General features: G+C 35.6%; 1 protein-coding gene across 6 annotated transcripts in view; it reads left to right on the forward strand.

Annotated features, from left to right (window-relative positions):
• LOC139797678 (neurabin-2-like) overlaps positions 1-17155 on the forward strand; it is a 41030-nt gene that overhangs the window by 20809 nt on the left and 3066 nt on the right. For 2 of the 6 annotated variants that reach the window (XM_071747329.1, XM_071747328.1), the window contains exons 11-17: positions 76-265; positions 1075-1226; positions 2261-2597; positions 4985-5072; positions 6165-6236; positions 6820-7015; positions 12588-12704. In XM_071747329.1, coding sequence (XP_071603430.1) covers positions 76-265; positions 1075-1226; positions 2261-2597; positions 4985-5072; positions 6165-6236; positions 6820-7015; positions 12588-12704 — 1152 coding nt within the window. Of the gene's footprint in view, positions 1-75; positions 266-1074; positions 1227-2260; positions 2598-4984; positions 5073-6164; positions 6237-6819; positions 7016-12587; positions 12705-12998; positions 13026-17155 lie in introns of those variants that run through there. The other 4 variants (XM_071747334.1, XM_071747331.1, XM_071747332.1 and 1 more) reach the window with 4 other exon arrangements.

Raw genomic sequence — 17155 nt, forward strand, 5'->3', positions numbered from 1 at the left:
GCAGTATTATATTTTGAAATAAACTTCTGCATTCTTGGAGAGCTGTACCTCACTCCTCAATTTTAATTCTTGCAGATTTCAGATCTTGAAAGTAAATTAAAAGTATATGAGAGAATGCCATATATGTTTGGAGGTGGAGGTGGAGGTGTATTGGGAGATGGGTGTCAAGGTCCAGGCCAATATAATGAACAGACAAGAGAAGAGAATCAAAAAGAAACGGAATCAATAGAAGAAAGTCTGAATTCTTCAGATATGTTGATTTCTGGTGAGTAGGTTGTAGAATATTTTATCTATATTGAACAAAATTTAGGAGTAGTTACATGTGCAGTGGTTTTTTTTCCTGTTAAAAGTAGTTCTATGTTTGCTATTGCCTACAGACTGGGTGAATGTTGGACATGAGCCAGTGTGAATATTTTTGTTTAGGTCCCCTAACATTTTCAGTATTGTAATAATGCATTTCTTAAAGACTGTGGAAAGGAGGAGATGGAAGGAGAGAAACCCATCTTCACTGTTTCTCACATTCTCTGTTTGTGAAACCAATAATGTAAATGGGGCTAAAACATTGAGATTTGTCAAATCAAATCCCACTGATTTTTAGTCATGATTTACAACAAAACTAGCTGTGATTTTTAAAAAAAATTTTTAAATTTTTTTCTTTTCTTGCCCTGCAATTTTATACCCAGTGTTAACAAAAGATCAGGTGGAGGTTCACATGAGAAGGGTGCATTCAAAATATTTGTTACCTGCTTACGTGCTTTGCAAAGAAAAAGGACAGGAAAGTACATTTTTTGGCACAAATGTCTGTCTATTAGTTTCCAAGTCGTAATGCTATTATATCCTAATGGATTTTTATCTTTTTAAATTAAGAAAATTGGGTAGATGTATATTAAAATAGAAATTGCTGTCACAATATGTCTAAATATTGTATTATATATACCAATTGTTTTCATATAGTAATATTTATGAGGTAGATTTAACATTCTGATTTAACTCCTGAGTATTTTCTGAGCAGTGGGTTGGAGAACTTGCCTACCAGTGTTTGGTGGTCTTAAAAGAAGTACATATTTGTTGCAGATTTTGATGCTTTTGTTGGGGATACTCCTAGATTAGACACCAGTGCCCACAAAGCAAAAGCCCAGCTTGCTTTGAAAGTAAAGCGCCAGCCACCTTCTCGATCAAAGCTGAAAGAATCTCTTGGGGCCGGACAACAGAGTGCAAGTCTGGAGGTACTGATTGTGGTAGAATAATTATGTAGATAAATATGCCTGAATATGTCTTAAGTTTTATCTTTATTTGCGACTGTAAGTGCTGCCCGTGCTTCATTCAGATGGTGCCAAAGCTTCATATATTTCAGCTGTGCGAAGTGAAAAACCCTGATCAGGTTCATACCACAGATGTCATTATAGAATGAGTTGGGTTGGAAAGGACCTTAAAAGTCATCTAGTCCCAGCTCCCATGCATGGGCAAGCATGCCTCCCATTAGATCAGGTTGCTCCAAGCCCTGTCCAACCTATTCTTGAACATTTCCAGGGATGAGGCATTCAGAGCTTCCCTGGGCAACTTGTTCCAGTGTCTCACCATACTCCCAGTAAAGAATTTCTTCCTGATACCTGGTCTAAATTTACCCTCTTAAAGCGTAAAGCCATTATCCCTTGTCCTGTCATTACACACTCTTGTAAAAAGTCCCTCCCCACCTTTCCTTTCCCTTCAAGTACTGGAAGGCCAGTATAGGGTTTCCCCAGATCTCTGACGTGTTCTTTGTGACAAAGTGAATTTCAAGCATGCAAGCTTGTTGTATTCCACTTATGAAAGGTTTTGATACAGTCATGGTGGTATATTGTGAAATATGCTCATCTAAGTTAAAATTCTTCCATCTGAAACAAGTTAGTCACCAAATATCTTCAAAAACTAAACACTTTGGAAATGCTTTATTATTACATAAATAATTGTTTAAGTCCAGTAAAAAGTTCTAGCACATTTCTGGAAAACAGTTGAAGAACTGAGGTTTATGTAGTTGATACAGGAGAGAGTCTGTCATAGGGGGTGAAGATTGAACTACTTCTTCAGTTAGGCTGAAAAGTTGTTGTATTGAATTAGAGTGACCAAGATGTACCAGAATGTTTCTGATTTTGCTAGGGAAGGATGATTTGGGATGTGCAGAAATATCTATATAAGGGTAGATAAAGGGAAGCCAATAAAATCAAATAGTAAATTATTAGATGTCATACTTATTTTATAAAAACTTTTGAATTTGTTGAAGGATGAGGATTCAGAAGATACTGTTCTCAGCAGAGAGCTTTCCTCTGTGTACCTAACAAAGACCTTAGAAACGAATGAAAAATTAACTCTCCCACGCCTGGATGACAGAGATCGAATGAGTGAAAAGCCTGAACGAAGAGAAAGCACAGAAAGTCCTCTAGAGTCAAGTCCTTCTGCTTCCACACACTCTTCTCCAACACATAAACCAAACAACAGCAACGAAAATAGCACAACCACCACTCGTTCACCTCCTGAAGAGATGGCTCCAAATTCTCCTTCAGGGTATCCCAAGAATGTTAAGCAAAAAGACACAAAAGGGAAAGGGAAAGAGGCCAAGGGTAAGACTTGAGTTTATTATTATTATTTTAATCTATCAGGATTAAAGTATTACAGATTTTGGATATAAATGAATATTAAACAATAAACTACTCTGAGGAAAAATTAATTGACTGCAAACCAATAACCTGTTCTAAAGGCTTTTAACTCTCCAGAGAAGTTCTGAAGTTTGCAAAAAGTACGCAAGGTCATTATAACTTACTGAAAGATTTTGGTACAACAGTAGTAGGTACTGAAATACATTTATCTATCTTTTAGCTCCTTCATCTGCAGCAAGTTAGTTACCAAATTGCTACAACTCGGCACTTCTAAAATTATTTATAGCACCAAGAATCTAAAGGGTGCCTGCAGAAAGAATTCTGTGTCTGTTAAACAGTTACAGAAAGGAACAGGTCTAAGTCAGTGTGGTAAAAGCTCAAACTTATAAATCTAGAGAGTCAAAATTGTGGCTTTGATGTAAGCTAGAAGGGAACTAACTCATTGATTGGGTAATCAGTGAAGGTCCTGACAGATTTCTGGAAACCACTAGCCTTGTAAGTGACAGTGTATCAATGAGTAAGTTTGACTGATCTCCCAATTCCCTGAATAATTCAGTGTTGGCTCTGAGCTTCCAGATGATATCCACGTTTAAACAAGATATGGATTCTGAATGGAATGGGAATTGCTGCATTGTTCATCTTGCCCTCTTAATATACTTCTCACTAGGAAAGGTTAAATGTATTACAATCAGCCTAGTAGCTACTAATCATTATTTAACATAAGTATTTTACTTTTTTCTTATGAATAATTGAAAAAGACCAGATAAAGTATTTTAAATGCTTGATATTTCTTTAGTCAGCTGGCACAGTAATTCAAGGCAGTTTATTATACTCTGCCTTTTCTATACAGCTTGGACAAAACCTTTCTCTTTATACCCTGTATCAGGATTTGTTTTATACTCCTCTCATTCTATGTGTTTATAGACAGTCTTCAAAAAGAATAGTGTCTATCCTAGCTTCTGTTTGGTTTGTTTGTTTTTCTTTAATAATTTACATATTAAAATTAATCCTCATTCTTTTATTTAAATTAACAGGAAAATTAAGCAGGTTAACTGGCAGTTATAACTTATTGGATGTTCTTGTTTAGAAAACAGTGGTTAACTAACTAGAGAATTTTCTAATATTGATCAGAAACTACTGGTCAGATATGCAAAAAAAAAAAAAAAGTGTGAGTATCCTGACTCTTCAGCATGTAAACTTTGGTACAGCCATTGTGCTACAGGAAGGATTATTAGGTGGTGGGGCTGTGGGGAGTTTTTCTGAGTTTTGTGTAGTAAAGATTATTTTTGGTGTTTATGATAGTTGAAGGGATCCGTGTACATCCTTTCTGGTGTTGTCTTGAATGCAAAGCTTAAAGCCTGCTTTGTCTTCAAAAAAGTAGGCTGCATCTCTTTTGTAGGCAGCTTAGTTATGAAACAGCTTTTTTGCAATACAAAGCATGTATCAGTTATTTAAAAAAATAATCTGTTAGGCCAAGAATTTGGAAGGAAGTACATTCAGGCATTGCAAGTGATCTGTCACGATCCCTTGGGAAGAGGCAGCATGATACTAAAGTTTGTCTCTCAGTTTCACTTACTAATGTAACATTTGGAATTGAACATGCTCCCTCTGGTGAAAAATTGGACTTTAGCAGGTTGTATTCCCGTTTTGAAAATACCACAGTCTTGGGGGAGCTTCCAAGTCCCAGTGATTTCTTTAGAATAGTCAAAGTTTATACTGTTTCCAAGAATCTGAGCTCATTAGGATCGATCATTTCTCTGAGTACTAGAGATGGTGTTGGTTAGGCACACTTTCTGGAGCTAGCAGCTTGCATGCACAAGCTAGGTAGCTATCCTGAACTAGCTACTGAACCAGAAAGAAATACAAAAGGAACATCTTATAATACTTTAAGCATAATACGAGATGAATAAATGCTGTACTTGCTTAACTGTTGCTTTAAAACTGGCTTTCTTCTGTGCATCTTATTTTAGTTAGCTGGTTGGTGTATTTTGAAGTTGAAAGAGGTGCTTTTTTTCTAAACCTCTCTTAAACTGTCTCTTTTTTGTAATTCATTGAAGCAAAATACTTCATCTTTCTGTAGACAGAGTATAAAATTACTGTTTACCAAAAGTAATATTTTTTTATCAGTCATAAGCAACTGTTGTCTTGCTATTTTTCAATGATATTGCACAGACAGAATGATGGGAAGGTGATAACAAGTGATATGGCTGTAGTATTTTCAACGTGTGTGACTGTGAACTTCCATGCTGTTACTCAGGTTTTAGGATCTTATTTACTTAGAAGCATCAAGTACTTGATGCTCACAAGTATTTTTAGAACAACATTTTTATTTTTCACTCCTCTGTGAAAAGCAGAAGAAAAAAAAAATGAAGAAAGGACAGCAGAAACAAATGAAGGAACAACATCAGGGAAGTCTAAAAGGAGATTTCCAGATTTTGGGTAAGGTATTACTTGTGTTCATTTTCAAATAAATGGTTTGCAGTGTTACTTTTAGGGAATACCATATTCTGTAAATAAAAAAATGTTGAGAAAATACTCCTTTGTAGCAGCATCACTGCACACAGAGTATTTTTCATATGGAATTTGTGATGTTGCATTAACGTTTCTGCTATATTTTAAATTTGTTTATCTGTCCTTTTTCCCCCTTAAATAATTTCTTGGGGTTATTCAGCTTTTTCCTAAATACATGACTTCTTTATGCCTTAAATTGTAAATCCTTGCATAATTTTATGCCAAAGCATTGTTGAAGCCTGGACTCTAAATGTTATGTCCTGCTGGCATTGCAGTCCAAAAGAGACACCCGTGTTGCCTTAATTCCTTCTGCAGTAGAGATGTCATTACCCAAGGGTTTGGCTGTAGCAGCTGCTTACTGATCCTTGGAGGTGGACAGCAGTGATGAGCAACTTTCTGAGTTTAATTTCTAATATGAGATTGTTAACAGGGGTAGAACAAAAGTGCAGGCTGAATATTATTTGGAAATGCAGTGTGGTAACAGAACTCAGGGGACCAATAGAAGAGTTGCTACATTCTTCCATAAGCCTTGCTCCTTTGGAGCCAGGGATAAAGATTGTTGCAGCTGGTGAATGTTGAAGACTCAGACTGGTACTGCAACAAATAAATCATAATATATAACATAAAAAGTATAGTTTATTTTGCACAGAGTGTAGTTAGTGACTTGGTTCAAGTCACTCTGTATTGCATATGAACAGTTTTGTAGCAATAAAACTGTGTTCTTCCTCTTGCTTGTATTCTTGGTGTGCTAAGTTTCTTTGGGCATTTTCTGTACTTATTTTGATTGCATGTGGTCTTTGAAAGGTATTCTCATAATTCTATCATGCTTCTTAAGTAAAATATGAATGACAGTACCTTTTTAATTGCATGGATAATCTAAAAAATCATGCTGTGACAACATAAATATTGCTCTTTGGAACTGTTGAAATCAGCAGCGTAAAAATGAGCTTGCTGACTGAAAAAAAATCATTGCACTGTGTAAATGTAAATGCTTTATGTACATTGTCGTTTTCCCTTCAGTGGATTACGGAAATCTGGGGGCAAGGGCAAGAAACAGGAAAAAGAAAATCTAAGAGGCTCTTTGGATAGCAGGTAGTTCTTTCATTTTATTCATTTAACACATACATTCTGCATTCCTAAAATCTTTAACTTAAGAATTTATTTTAAGCTGTCTTTACTGTTTGACCTTAAAATACATTCACGGATAAAAGTGGAAAAATTCTGTGAAGGTTAATATAATGAGGTAGAGATCAGTTTTTGAACTCATGACCTAAGAAAAAAACCCACAGAATAGTACAGAAGTAGCAGTAATGCAGGGTTACATTTTAATGTGGCTCATAAGATTGAAGTGTTGTATCCTATCTTAAATACAATATTTTGCTTAGGAAGGTGAATGTTGAATAGATCAGAAATTAGCAAATTTCATTTGAAATTGTTGAACTGTGTTGTGTGAAATGCTGCAAAAGTTCTTAAATTTGTGTTGTTCAATAACATATTTTGCATGGATATTTAAAAGCAAGTATCAGTTTTCATTTTAAGTATAAGTTGTGCTGAGACACAGGTGAAAATGAGGGGGCAAGGGTGTTGAGTTTATTGTTGTTTCAGGTTGTGTTGTCGGGGGACAGGGTGAGGTGTTTTGCTGTTGTTTAAACACAGTTTAATCTACTTATTTCAGAGGTTCCCGAGAACTGCTGGATGACTCTGGCAACAATCTATCTGCATCAGATTCAGATTCTCCTGTTCCTACTTGTATGCCTTTTTCTTGGTTTGGAGACAGCCACAAAGAGCCTCAGATTTCTAGTAGCAGCTTGCATGTTACTCAGAGTGGGCAGGACAGTTGTGAATATGGTCAAGAGAAGACCAGAAGCAAGGTAAGATGACTAATTTGTGCTTTGAATATTTAAGCATTGCATCTTGATAAAGTAAAAACATCACTGCTTAGTATGTTGAAGCTTGGTGACTTAGTCCTTGACCACATCACCTCTTACAAATGTTGCTGTAGAAGTTTGAGACATTATAGCCCACACAAGCAGGAAATGTGAGTGTTGCCATTCCTTTTGTTCAGTTGAAGCATCAGTGGAGGCTATTCAGCCTGAAGTAGCATCTCAGGAACAATCAAAGTGTTTTTTCACTTGTTTGTGATGCTAAAAGCAAAGCTTTAGCACAGAACAGTTTTAAAAAACAAATCTGTTTTCCTGTCTAATACAGTCTAGTTCTTGGAGGAAGTGTCAAGAGAGGTCAGCTTCCCAGGCAGTTTGCCAGCCAGTTCTTACCATACTGGTAGGTAGGAGACAAGTACCAGACAGGTGGATGAAGGTAGCATCCTGGGTTTCATTAGAAATTTAACATATAAAGTCAAGAGACACACATGTAGAACACAGTCTTCTAGAAAACTGCTTCTGAGTTACTGATAATGTTCTAATAATTTAGTAATTTAAAATCTTTTAATCACATCTTAAGAGTGTGAGTATACACTTAAGTCTATAAGCATAAACTTACCATCTTTACAGTTTAAACTATTTGAAAGAAATGGCTGTAAAAGTAAGTTTATATGCCCTGACAAAATGCTTTATTAAAATCTATTTTATTACAAACAATCTTAGTAATTCACTTTCATTCTTGTTTCCTTTGGATTTTGTCAGATTTAAAATGGTAGCTATTTGAGTAACCTCATAAACTGTGCTTATTTTTGAGTTTCATACTTGTTCTTCATGTTGTTTGTTTAAAATACCCTTTCACTTTTTCCTTTTCCTCTCTGTTACTAGAAGGCAATGAGTTACAAACTTAGAAGAGAAACTTCCTAGGTTGTATTCCATAAAGTCACTGATACTTTGTACAGGTAGCAGATATCAAGAAGGTGGCTTCCAATGTTTCCAGATGCTGATTGCACTAAAATGGTTTTATAATACATATTTTTAAATTACCACGTCTTTTTCTGGTATGAATTTACAGTCCCTGTGACAAAAGTAAGCTGTCTTTGTACATATTTTATAAAAAAACACAGAAAGTTGTTTTAGAACCATACAATACCTTATTATAACATGGGGACTTAAGAGTAGTTGGAACTTTTTAATCTCTGGAGTAGAATGTTATTTGATAGAATATTATCCAGTGTCTTTCAGTTGTGGATTTACAGCTTCTGCATTGTTTGATTCTGTTGAAGCATCTAGTGGCCAATATTCTGTGAATAATCCAAAGATTTTGGGATTACAAGATCCGTGCTGAAAGAGATACACATAGACTAGTACAATTTTTTTATTAAATAAGAGTGCCTGGTTGACCTTTTAAGTAGACTGTAGCAAAGCTTCCAAGATAAGCAGTCAGTGGTTTAGCTTTCAAAGTCCTTGGTTCAGAAGAACCCATTCAACCCCTCTTCATTCCTCCTTTCTGTCTGAATAAAGTAATTTTTCTAAGTGAAGTGCAAGTCCCACTGCTGTGTATCTTCTATAGGTACCTATAAGGTGCTTAAGCACCCCATAATCTGTTTCTGTGGACACTTTTTTTTTTTTTTTAAATAAAAAAGGTACAGATCTTACCAGATTGGGTGCTCTCTTCCTTTGAGTGTTTCCCTGAAATAATAGCCTTTTCATCTTTGTATACTTCATCTAAGTTGATTATCAGTTTAACCTTCCAGCTGGTTTCTTGCCTACTGTTTTTAAATTTTTTTGTTTCCTTCTCATGCTCCAGTGTGTAATTGCTGCTTACTGTTCTTTTCCTCAGTTTAGTGCCAGTTGCAAACCAGCAGCTGGAAGAATATACAAGTCCTCAGCTATATTCCTGCCTTCTAAAATGGTAGAAATGTCACCCTGTTAAAGTACAGATTCTCATATATTAATTGATCCTAAAATCATACATAAAATCATCTCCAAAGTCAGGCTATTATACTTGCAATGTTTGGGGTCTTTTATAGAGATGTGAATCTGATAGTACTGCTTTGAATCACTAATCTTTGTAGATTTTAACTTGTAGTTGATCACTGAGTTTGCACTGCAAAAACAAGGATTTGGCTGGTAAACCTCATTATGAAAAGACAAAAAAACTAAGAAAGAAATATGCTTTACTGCTCAACAGTGTCTTGATACTAAAACATCAGGGACAAAAATAATTTTCCCAAAATTTATGGAAGGAATACTCCTATTTGTTGAGGTTAAGGCCATAATACTTAACTGCTTTTGTGCCTGTAGTATCCCATATTATCAGGTAAAAGGATTTATTAAAGAATGGGTAAAAGTAGAAACCCTAACATCATGTAGAACTCTCAGTGATACTGAGTCACATTGTGTGCTATTTCTGTAGTTGTGTTTTAGTATTGATAGTGTGAGAAATGTAATTATATATGAAATGCTTTCTGTTTCTACAAAATTTGCCACTTAAAATTACTGCACTTAGGAGTACTTTGTCTTAAAATGATACTGAAGTTAGTCTTAAACTCATAATTTGGCAGAGTAATGAATCACTTTCTTCTTGCTTGTGAAAACCAGGAACAAGAGTTAAAATCTTGTGATCTGAGTGTTTGCAGACTGTTTAGACTTACGAGATTTCTCAATTACACAGGTCTTTAGTTAGGTCCTTACATAATCCCCCCTTTGAGTTAGTCCCATTCTCAAAAAAAATGCAAACATGTACTGCTCATATTCATTATTTTTCTAGAGCGTTATTTAGCTTTGGTAAGCCCTTCAACAGTGTTTGATTTTTGTTGCATTGAAGAACACTGTGGTGCAAACCATTTTTTCAGGAATAAAATAATTTGCAACTGGCTCTAAATCCTTAAAAGGAAATTACTACTACTTTAAACCAAATAGAAGCAAGGAGGGGAGAAAACATTACAGCTGGTGCTGAGATACTTTACTTTGCCTGTGTTTTCTTCATAGTGTTTCTAATGTTGCATTAAATATTTTGCTCAGATATCCTGTTTGCATTTTGTTTTGTTTTTCTTTAAAGTTTTGTTTCTGAATTGTTCTCAAGTGCTCTACAAAGGAAGAGAGAGTGAATAGAGGGTGGCTAGAAGAAAAGCTCCTAAATAGATTTTCAGTTTAGGTTGAAATTTATTTTCAAAATGGTTGATGGACAAAGTATGCTTCTTGGTGATACTTTTTATGTCTATGAAACTGAAGAACTCCCTGAAATATAATGTAATTAGTAAAATCATCTACATGGTCAATAGAACACCATTTTTTAGTTATGTACAACATTTCATTAAGCTGGAGCAGGAAAAATCAAGTTGTGGCTTGGGTTTTTTTGTTTGATGGGATATGGGAGTCTTGGGGTGGGTTTTTTTTTTTGTTTGTTTTTCTTCGGGTTTTTTTTTCTTACTCTTTTTTTCCATTTTAGAGACTGGAAATGCCTATCAGTAATTGAGGTTAAAAGGGGGTACAAAGATCAAGTATCCACCCCCAAAACAAAAATAGAATAAACTAGAAAATTTAAAGTTCAGGTTAAACTGAAATCAGAACACAAATACAGAAGCACTCAATGAAGACAGCTACAAAAACATGGTTCTTTTATAGGAGCATAAGTTACTAAAGAAGAATATCTTTAACATCATCTTAACTTAGAATCTCAGATTATTTCTGCATATAGGCATATGATATGGCATCCTCACAAGGTAGAGTTAGTTGATGGGAGACTTAAATATAATTTGAAAAATAATGATAAATAATTATTCAATGTTTGTAGGCAACAAAGAGTAATGCTGAGAACTAAGTTCTAGAAAGGCAAAAATAGGAAGCATGCTTTTGTCAGAATTATTTTTCATTCACTTAAGAAAAGTAACTTGGAGGTTAGCTTGTTGGAAATGGAAGTAGTCACATTAGAAAATATTCTGGTAAACATATACATTAGTATTCTTTAGAAGGATTTTCTTATTAAACCTGGTGTAAAATTTTCAGGTGTAGTACCTGGGTTTTTCTGTAGTCTTTAGCTTGGGTCATGGGTTGCTCAGGTCACCTGTTTGAGGTTGTGTGAGTACTGGCTGCTGGGTAAGTTTGAACTTAGACCCTGCTGTGTTTAGATGCTGAGGCAGACATAGAGATCCAAGAGCTTCCTTTAAACACAAACTATAATAACTGAATGCAGACAGTAAATGCTATGAAGATTTTACAATGTTTCAATATGATAATTCTAACAGTCATAATTCAAGCATGAATTACTTTATGTTTTTAAAAATACTAGTACTTCATAAATTAAAATAATAAATTTATCAAAATCTTTTACTTCAGAATAATTTTCTATTTTGAAAATAATATATTCAGATTGTCAAACTGCTTAACTTCTGTAGATTTACAGTGTTAAACCATTTTTTAAAGGCACTGAGTTATTGCTTAACTTTGAAAGTGTTCAGCTCTACTATACTGTTTTTGCACTACTTGGTACTTTAACTGTAAAGAAGATTTACATAGCTTGATACAGTCCATTTATTATAAAATTTCTTTTAAAGATATTTTACACTTATGTGGTATCTTTCATATCAAGGTAATTTTCAGGTTACGTGATTCTGTACCTCAAATTCAGCCTCTTTAAAACTGAATTGGAACAGCCCTTCAAAGGTCATCTTGTCCAACCCCCCAGCAGTGAGCAGGGACATCTTCAACTAGATCAGGCTGCTCAGAGCCCCATCCAACCTGACCTTGAATGCCAAGATAGATGGGGCATCTGTCACAGCTCTGTGCAACCCCTTCCAGTGTTTCACCACCCTCATTGAAGCTGCTAAAATGAACAGCAATACAATACAGTATCTTAAATCAGAATTTAATGTTTTGGGAAAGCTTGTCCTTAGGCAAGCTCTGTATTCTCTATTCACGAACTAATTTAAACCCTGATCTGCAAGCTGCCAAAAGTGCCTTGCTATTCAGATTCTCAGTGTGTGTCAGGCAAAGACAGCCCATTTGTTCACTGTTGACTGCAGTGGTTCGATAGTTCTCATTTTTAGAAAATTTAAGTTATGGGAGCATTTCAGTGCCATGGGACTTTTAATGACCATAAACAATTAGGACTGATTTTTATCTTGACAACAGAACAGCACCTTCTGAAACACATTCACAGTGCTTGTGTAGGTTTCGGTTGAATAGAACTCAGCATGAATTAATTCCACCAAATGAATCTTAAATTGCTTCTCCCCAAGTGTGGTATGCCTACTGAAAAAGTAACTGCATGTATTTCCTTGTGTACTTTAATACCATTTCATGTTATGAAAGATTCTTCACACAAGGTGCTCCTATTGGGGATATTGCTTTAAATTTTTTTACTGTGTTTTTGAATTCAGAAGTTTAACAAAACAAGCCAGATGCTTGAAGTAGTGAGTGCATTGCATATGTGATCTGAAGATAACTGAGACATGGTATTTTTTTCTTTTTTTTACCAAAACTCAGAATTACTAGAATGTCACCTTATGACCTGCTTTTGCAAGGAGTGAGTTAATAAAACATTATTTCCACTTGTTTGCAGAGTAGAATTGTCATAGATGATACATACCATAGCAAGCCAAGTTGTGAACTTTCAGGGTTAGTGACAGAACCAAATCTGTCAGGTCGTTCACACACTTTAACCTTCTCTTCAAATGAGGTGAGTTTCAAAGTGTGTATATGTGTCTTGTTGATGTTGTTGTTCACACTGCAGCATGTTTAGTAGAAACAGTTTTGTGTCATGTGAAACTAGATGGCTGTTTCCATATTTGAATGTTGAAGAGCCCTGTAAAGAATTGGAAGCTATTATTGAACTAAGGACATGGACTAGTAGATGCCGTGTCAGCCTTTGTGTTCTGATCCTAGTTATGTCCTAAAAACTGGAATTAACTCTCTCTGATCAAATTGCAGTTTTAATTTTACATATAACACCTTTCTGTTCCACTATTTAAAGCTTCCTGGGTGAATGAAAACTGCAGCATTTTTGACCTTGCCTTCACATCTGTGCAGGTTTGTTTTACTGTAAGATTTCATCTAAATAAAAACAAACAAAAGGAAAAAAAAGCAGAATAGGGTTTTTCTGATATATAGAATTACCTGTATACAGAAATACCTGTATTCTGATATACAGGTAGAAATTAGATCCCTTGAAGTCAGTGTTCATTTCCCTGGAGAACTGACTCTTGGGTACAACTGAAACCTCAAGTCTACACTTTGGTAACATTCAGAGATCCTGTCTCATTTGATGTTTGACTCATGGGCATCTTATAAATTAAATTCTTTATAGACTAGGAGGAGTCATTAAAAACTAAACACAGTGATCTTCCAGAAGTGAGCTAGAGGGCTTGCCAAACTGGTAGTGAAAATGTTTGAAGAAAAAAATTAAATATTGGTTAAAGAATGTGGGGATTTGTTATTAGGTATCTTAAACCAGGCTTTGGTGAGAATCTTAAAAGTGTTCTAGAAATATGTAGAAAGCCAGAGCAGTCTTACAAACAATGTTATAAATATGAAATCACTAGCATAAAAACCTGTGGTGTCAAAAAATCATGTGACTAGTTTACAGGTTTCATAAGTGGATTAATTTCTTGTAGATCTTTATTAGAGGTGACAGTTGCAAATCTAATAAAAATCAGAGGAGCTCTAGTTAGTATCTGTGATTGCAAGTGCTCCCTGCAGTTTTTTGCTTGAGTGATTCATGAATGGAATATGTGTCTCTAAAACTTTCAAGCATTATAAATCGTAAAATTTTTAACAAAGCTGAATACCTTCTTGAAACTTGTTCTTTGATCAGTGTTACAACTTTCAGTAAAATTTTAGTTCTGAAAGTCAAATGGAACTTGTCTGTTACCAATTGTGTATGATTGGAGCCTTTTTTTTCTTTATAGATGAGTGATTTTAGTGTTCTTTCTAGTTTGTATGTTCTTATACACATGGAATAACTTCCAGTGGAAGTTACTTGTTTTCAGAAAGTAACTGGTGCTTGTTCAGGTGAGTTTATAAATAACCATCAGGGATCATACAAAGTATAGCAATCCCTGCTTTACAAGCAGTGGGCTACTACATGCTGCCCTACAAATCCTGGAATTGTTAGTCCATCTAAGAGATGGAAAGACCTAGAAATCAAGACCAAAGCCCTGAAGAGTCTGCCTGTGCTGGGCAGGTACTCACAAGCAGCTTGGGGAAGTCACAACATGGTGAGAGTTTCTTATTAGCAGCCACTAGTTAAAGCAAAGGCACTTCTGTTTGCAGTTGGTTACCAAGCTAGCTGGTCATCCCTCCTGTCTTTCTGAGGGCTTTTTTTATCTGTTCAGTGGTGTGATGGCCTTGGTATTTGCTGGGGTTTTGTATTTTCATCTTTAAGTCTTCAGTATTTTTTTGTGCTTGCTTCCTGAATCACCTGTGTTTTTATGCAAGGGCATGTGATTTTCTTCCATTCCTTATAAGTCATTTTAGTTCTGCTTTCCAGGTTTGCAGCTGATCCTTGTGTGTGTGTCTTTGTGTGTGTGGTGGGTATTTTGAGGACTGTAATTCTGGTGTGCATAAAATTGTCGAGAGGTGTTATTTAATGAGCAGTAAGTACTACTAAAAAAATCAGTGTTTTTCATTTTACTCTTCTGCACTTCTCATGTTCCTGTCAATGTTCTGAAAAAAAAATCAGTTACAGGTGTACTTTTGCCTTGTGCAGTAGTGAAAAATTCAAATTATACAGAATTCTATTTCTTCCTGTTACCTTTCATTTCTGTGAGGTGATGTAGTCTCAGTGTTTTAACATGGATCCAGTTTTTGGTACAACTTCTTCTGCTTTTAGGGTTATGTCTTTGACAATATGACACAGAAGGACTTTGTAAGCAACTGATGATGATGAAAACCTAGACTGGAATTAGTCCTGAGGAATCCTCCATGGTACAGTCTGTTAGCTGATCTCATCTGTTCTGCTTGGAGGAGCTGGTGCAGGGAGCTCCCAGGTTTCTGTCAGGGGAATGCACTTCCCTGGCACAATGAATGAATTAATCTGGGTCTCTGCGTTAGACAGGATTACACCTTCTTCCAGTGCTTATACTCTGAAATCACAGAGGTGAAGTTGTTGCATGGCTAGCACCAGTTAAATAAAACTAATGAGCAAGTTCCAACTGGAATAAAACATTTTACATGTTTCAGTGTAGAGGGTATCTATATACACACACACATACCCCCTAAAGGATAAAAGTGTGTGTGTGTGTGTGTATATATATATATATATGTTAATATGTATGTGACAATATGTATTTTAGTATTTCTTGCTGCTGATAGTCCACACATGATTCTGATATATAAAAAGGGGCTTTTTGTGTGTATTTTTTATGAACTCTTAACATAAAAACGTACCAATATCTATTTTATATTACAACATCAGGCTGAGTAGTATTGTTACCTAGAACAATTTAAAACATGCAGGCTATTTGATATTCCTCTAGTAACTATGTAACAATGAATCTTCTTTCTCTGTATGAAGCATCCCAAAATTCACTGTCCTCCAGATGTCTTGATAAAGATGCTGTGCAGCAAAACCTCTCCTAAAGCCCTTGGCTATTATTTTGTGAAAATGGCTATTCTTTTTTTGTACATTGGGAAGGTGGATGTATTTATACTTCTTATATCTACATAAGCATTTTAAGTTTGATTAGAGGTTAGTTTTTGAAGCAAATTTCCTGATTATCTCCACTTGTTTGCTTTGATGTATCTTAGAAATCAAATGGGATGTGCTCCTGTATTGTTCCTGGTGCATTCCAGCTGCTATTCTCCATTGATTCTGTGTGACCAGACTAGAGCTATTCAGAAATTAAAATCCTTTGAAATGCTTGTGGTGAGGATTTTAGAATCTTGTCACAAACTGTTCTGCTCTACAAGCTTGGTCCTATAAATCTGCACTGCCTCCTAATCCACCTGCTGTCTTTCTCTGTTTCACAGAGCAGGGAAAGCAAAACTTCCTAATATGCAGTTGTCTGATGTATTTGAAATTTTAAATTGTATTTCTTTCACCTCAGATGTGTGTTCTATGTTGTGCTCTCAGATCCAGTTTATTTGTATGGTGAGATCACATGACAGGCCTACATCTCACTGTCTTTGACTTTCATTCACCAGAATTATTTTATTACATTTATTCAGCTCTCCCAAATTTTCTATCAAAGGAGTTGGACTTTGTGAGATACCTCCAGCTGGGACCTGTAGTTGTTGACCTGAAACTTACAGGGTCATGTCTCAAATCCATCACTAGAAAGATGCTCCTTTCCATATATTCTGTGTACAAATGACGTGTGAGTCTTGCTGGAAAACATGGGCATACTTTCCACTGTTTTGCAACTATCTTTGATAAGTAGTGGAAGCTGCTTAGTGGAGCAGTCTGCAAGTCTAATGCAGCCTGTCCTCAATCATGGGCTAACGAGAGATCGTTTTTGATAATTAATAAAACTTTAGGTAACTCTGATGTTACTGATTCAAGTATTGCACTAGAATGTCTTCTGTACAGACATTGAGCTCTGTTTTATGTAGCTTTTTCTATTGTGATGAAGTAATAAAGTGATTCAGGATGAACAGCAGTACCTTTTTCCCCTCAGAAGCCAACTGAAATTGAAGCAGGGAGCTTCCAGAGCCCTCTGAGCAGGCAGAGTGCATTTTCACTGGAAGGCTACAAGCTCTTTCTTTTCTGAATTCATCTCCTACCAGGCAAACCCTCTAGAAAGTTAATGTGATGACATTACGTGAAAGAATAAACAGACCTCTCTTTTTAGAAATGCACCAAATGTATTAAAACTGCACATGGAACAGTCACCAGATTTACTGACTGCTAGAACTGCTTTTGTTCTGGATTTCCTTCACTTAATAATCAATAACACAGTTTGAAGTGTCTCCTTGATGCTGGGTTAAGAGAGTATCTGACATTAGGATTGAGCAGCCTTAACTGGCTAACTGAGAAAGCTTGTTCATTGTTAGGATACAAATTAATCTAATGCTTTGCTACTTGATTTCTTAGAGAAAACCATTTATGTTCTCTATTTCTGACTTAGTTTGTGTTGAATGTTGTAGTGTCTTGTTTATTGTAAACTTCTAGGCAAACTGACTATAAACTGT

The sequence above is a fragment of the Heliangelus exortis genome, chromosome 6 (assembly GCF_036169615.1).
Source record: "Heliangelus exortis chromosome 6, bHelExo1.hap1, whole genome shotgun sequence".
NCBI classification, from domain to species: Eukaryota; Metazoa; Chordata; class Aves; order Apodiformes; family Trochilidae; genus Heliangelus; species Heliangelus exortis.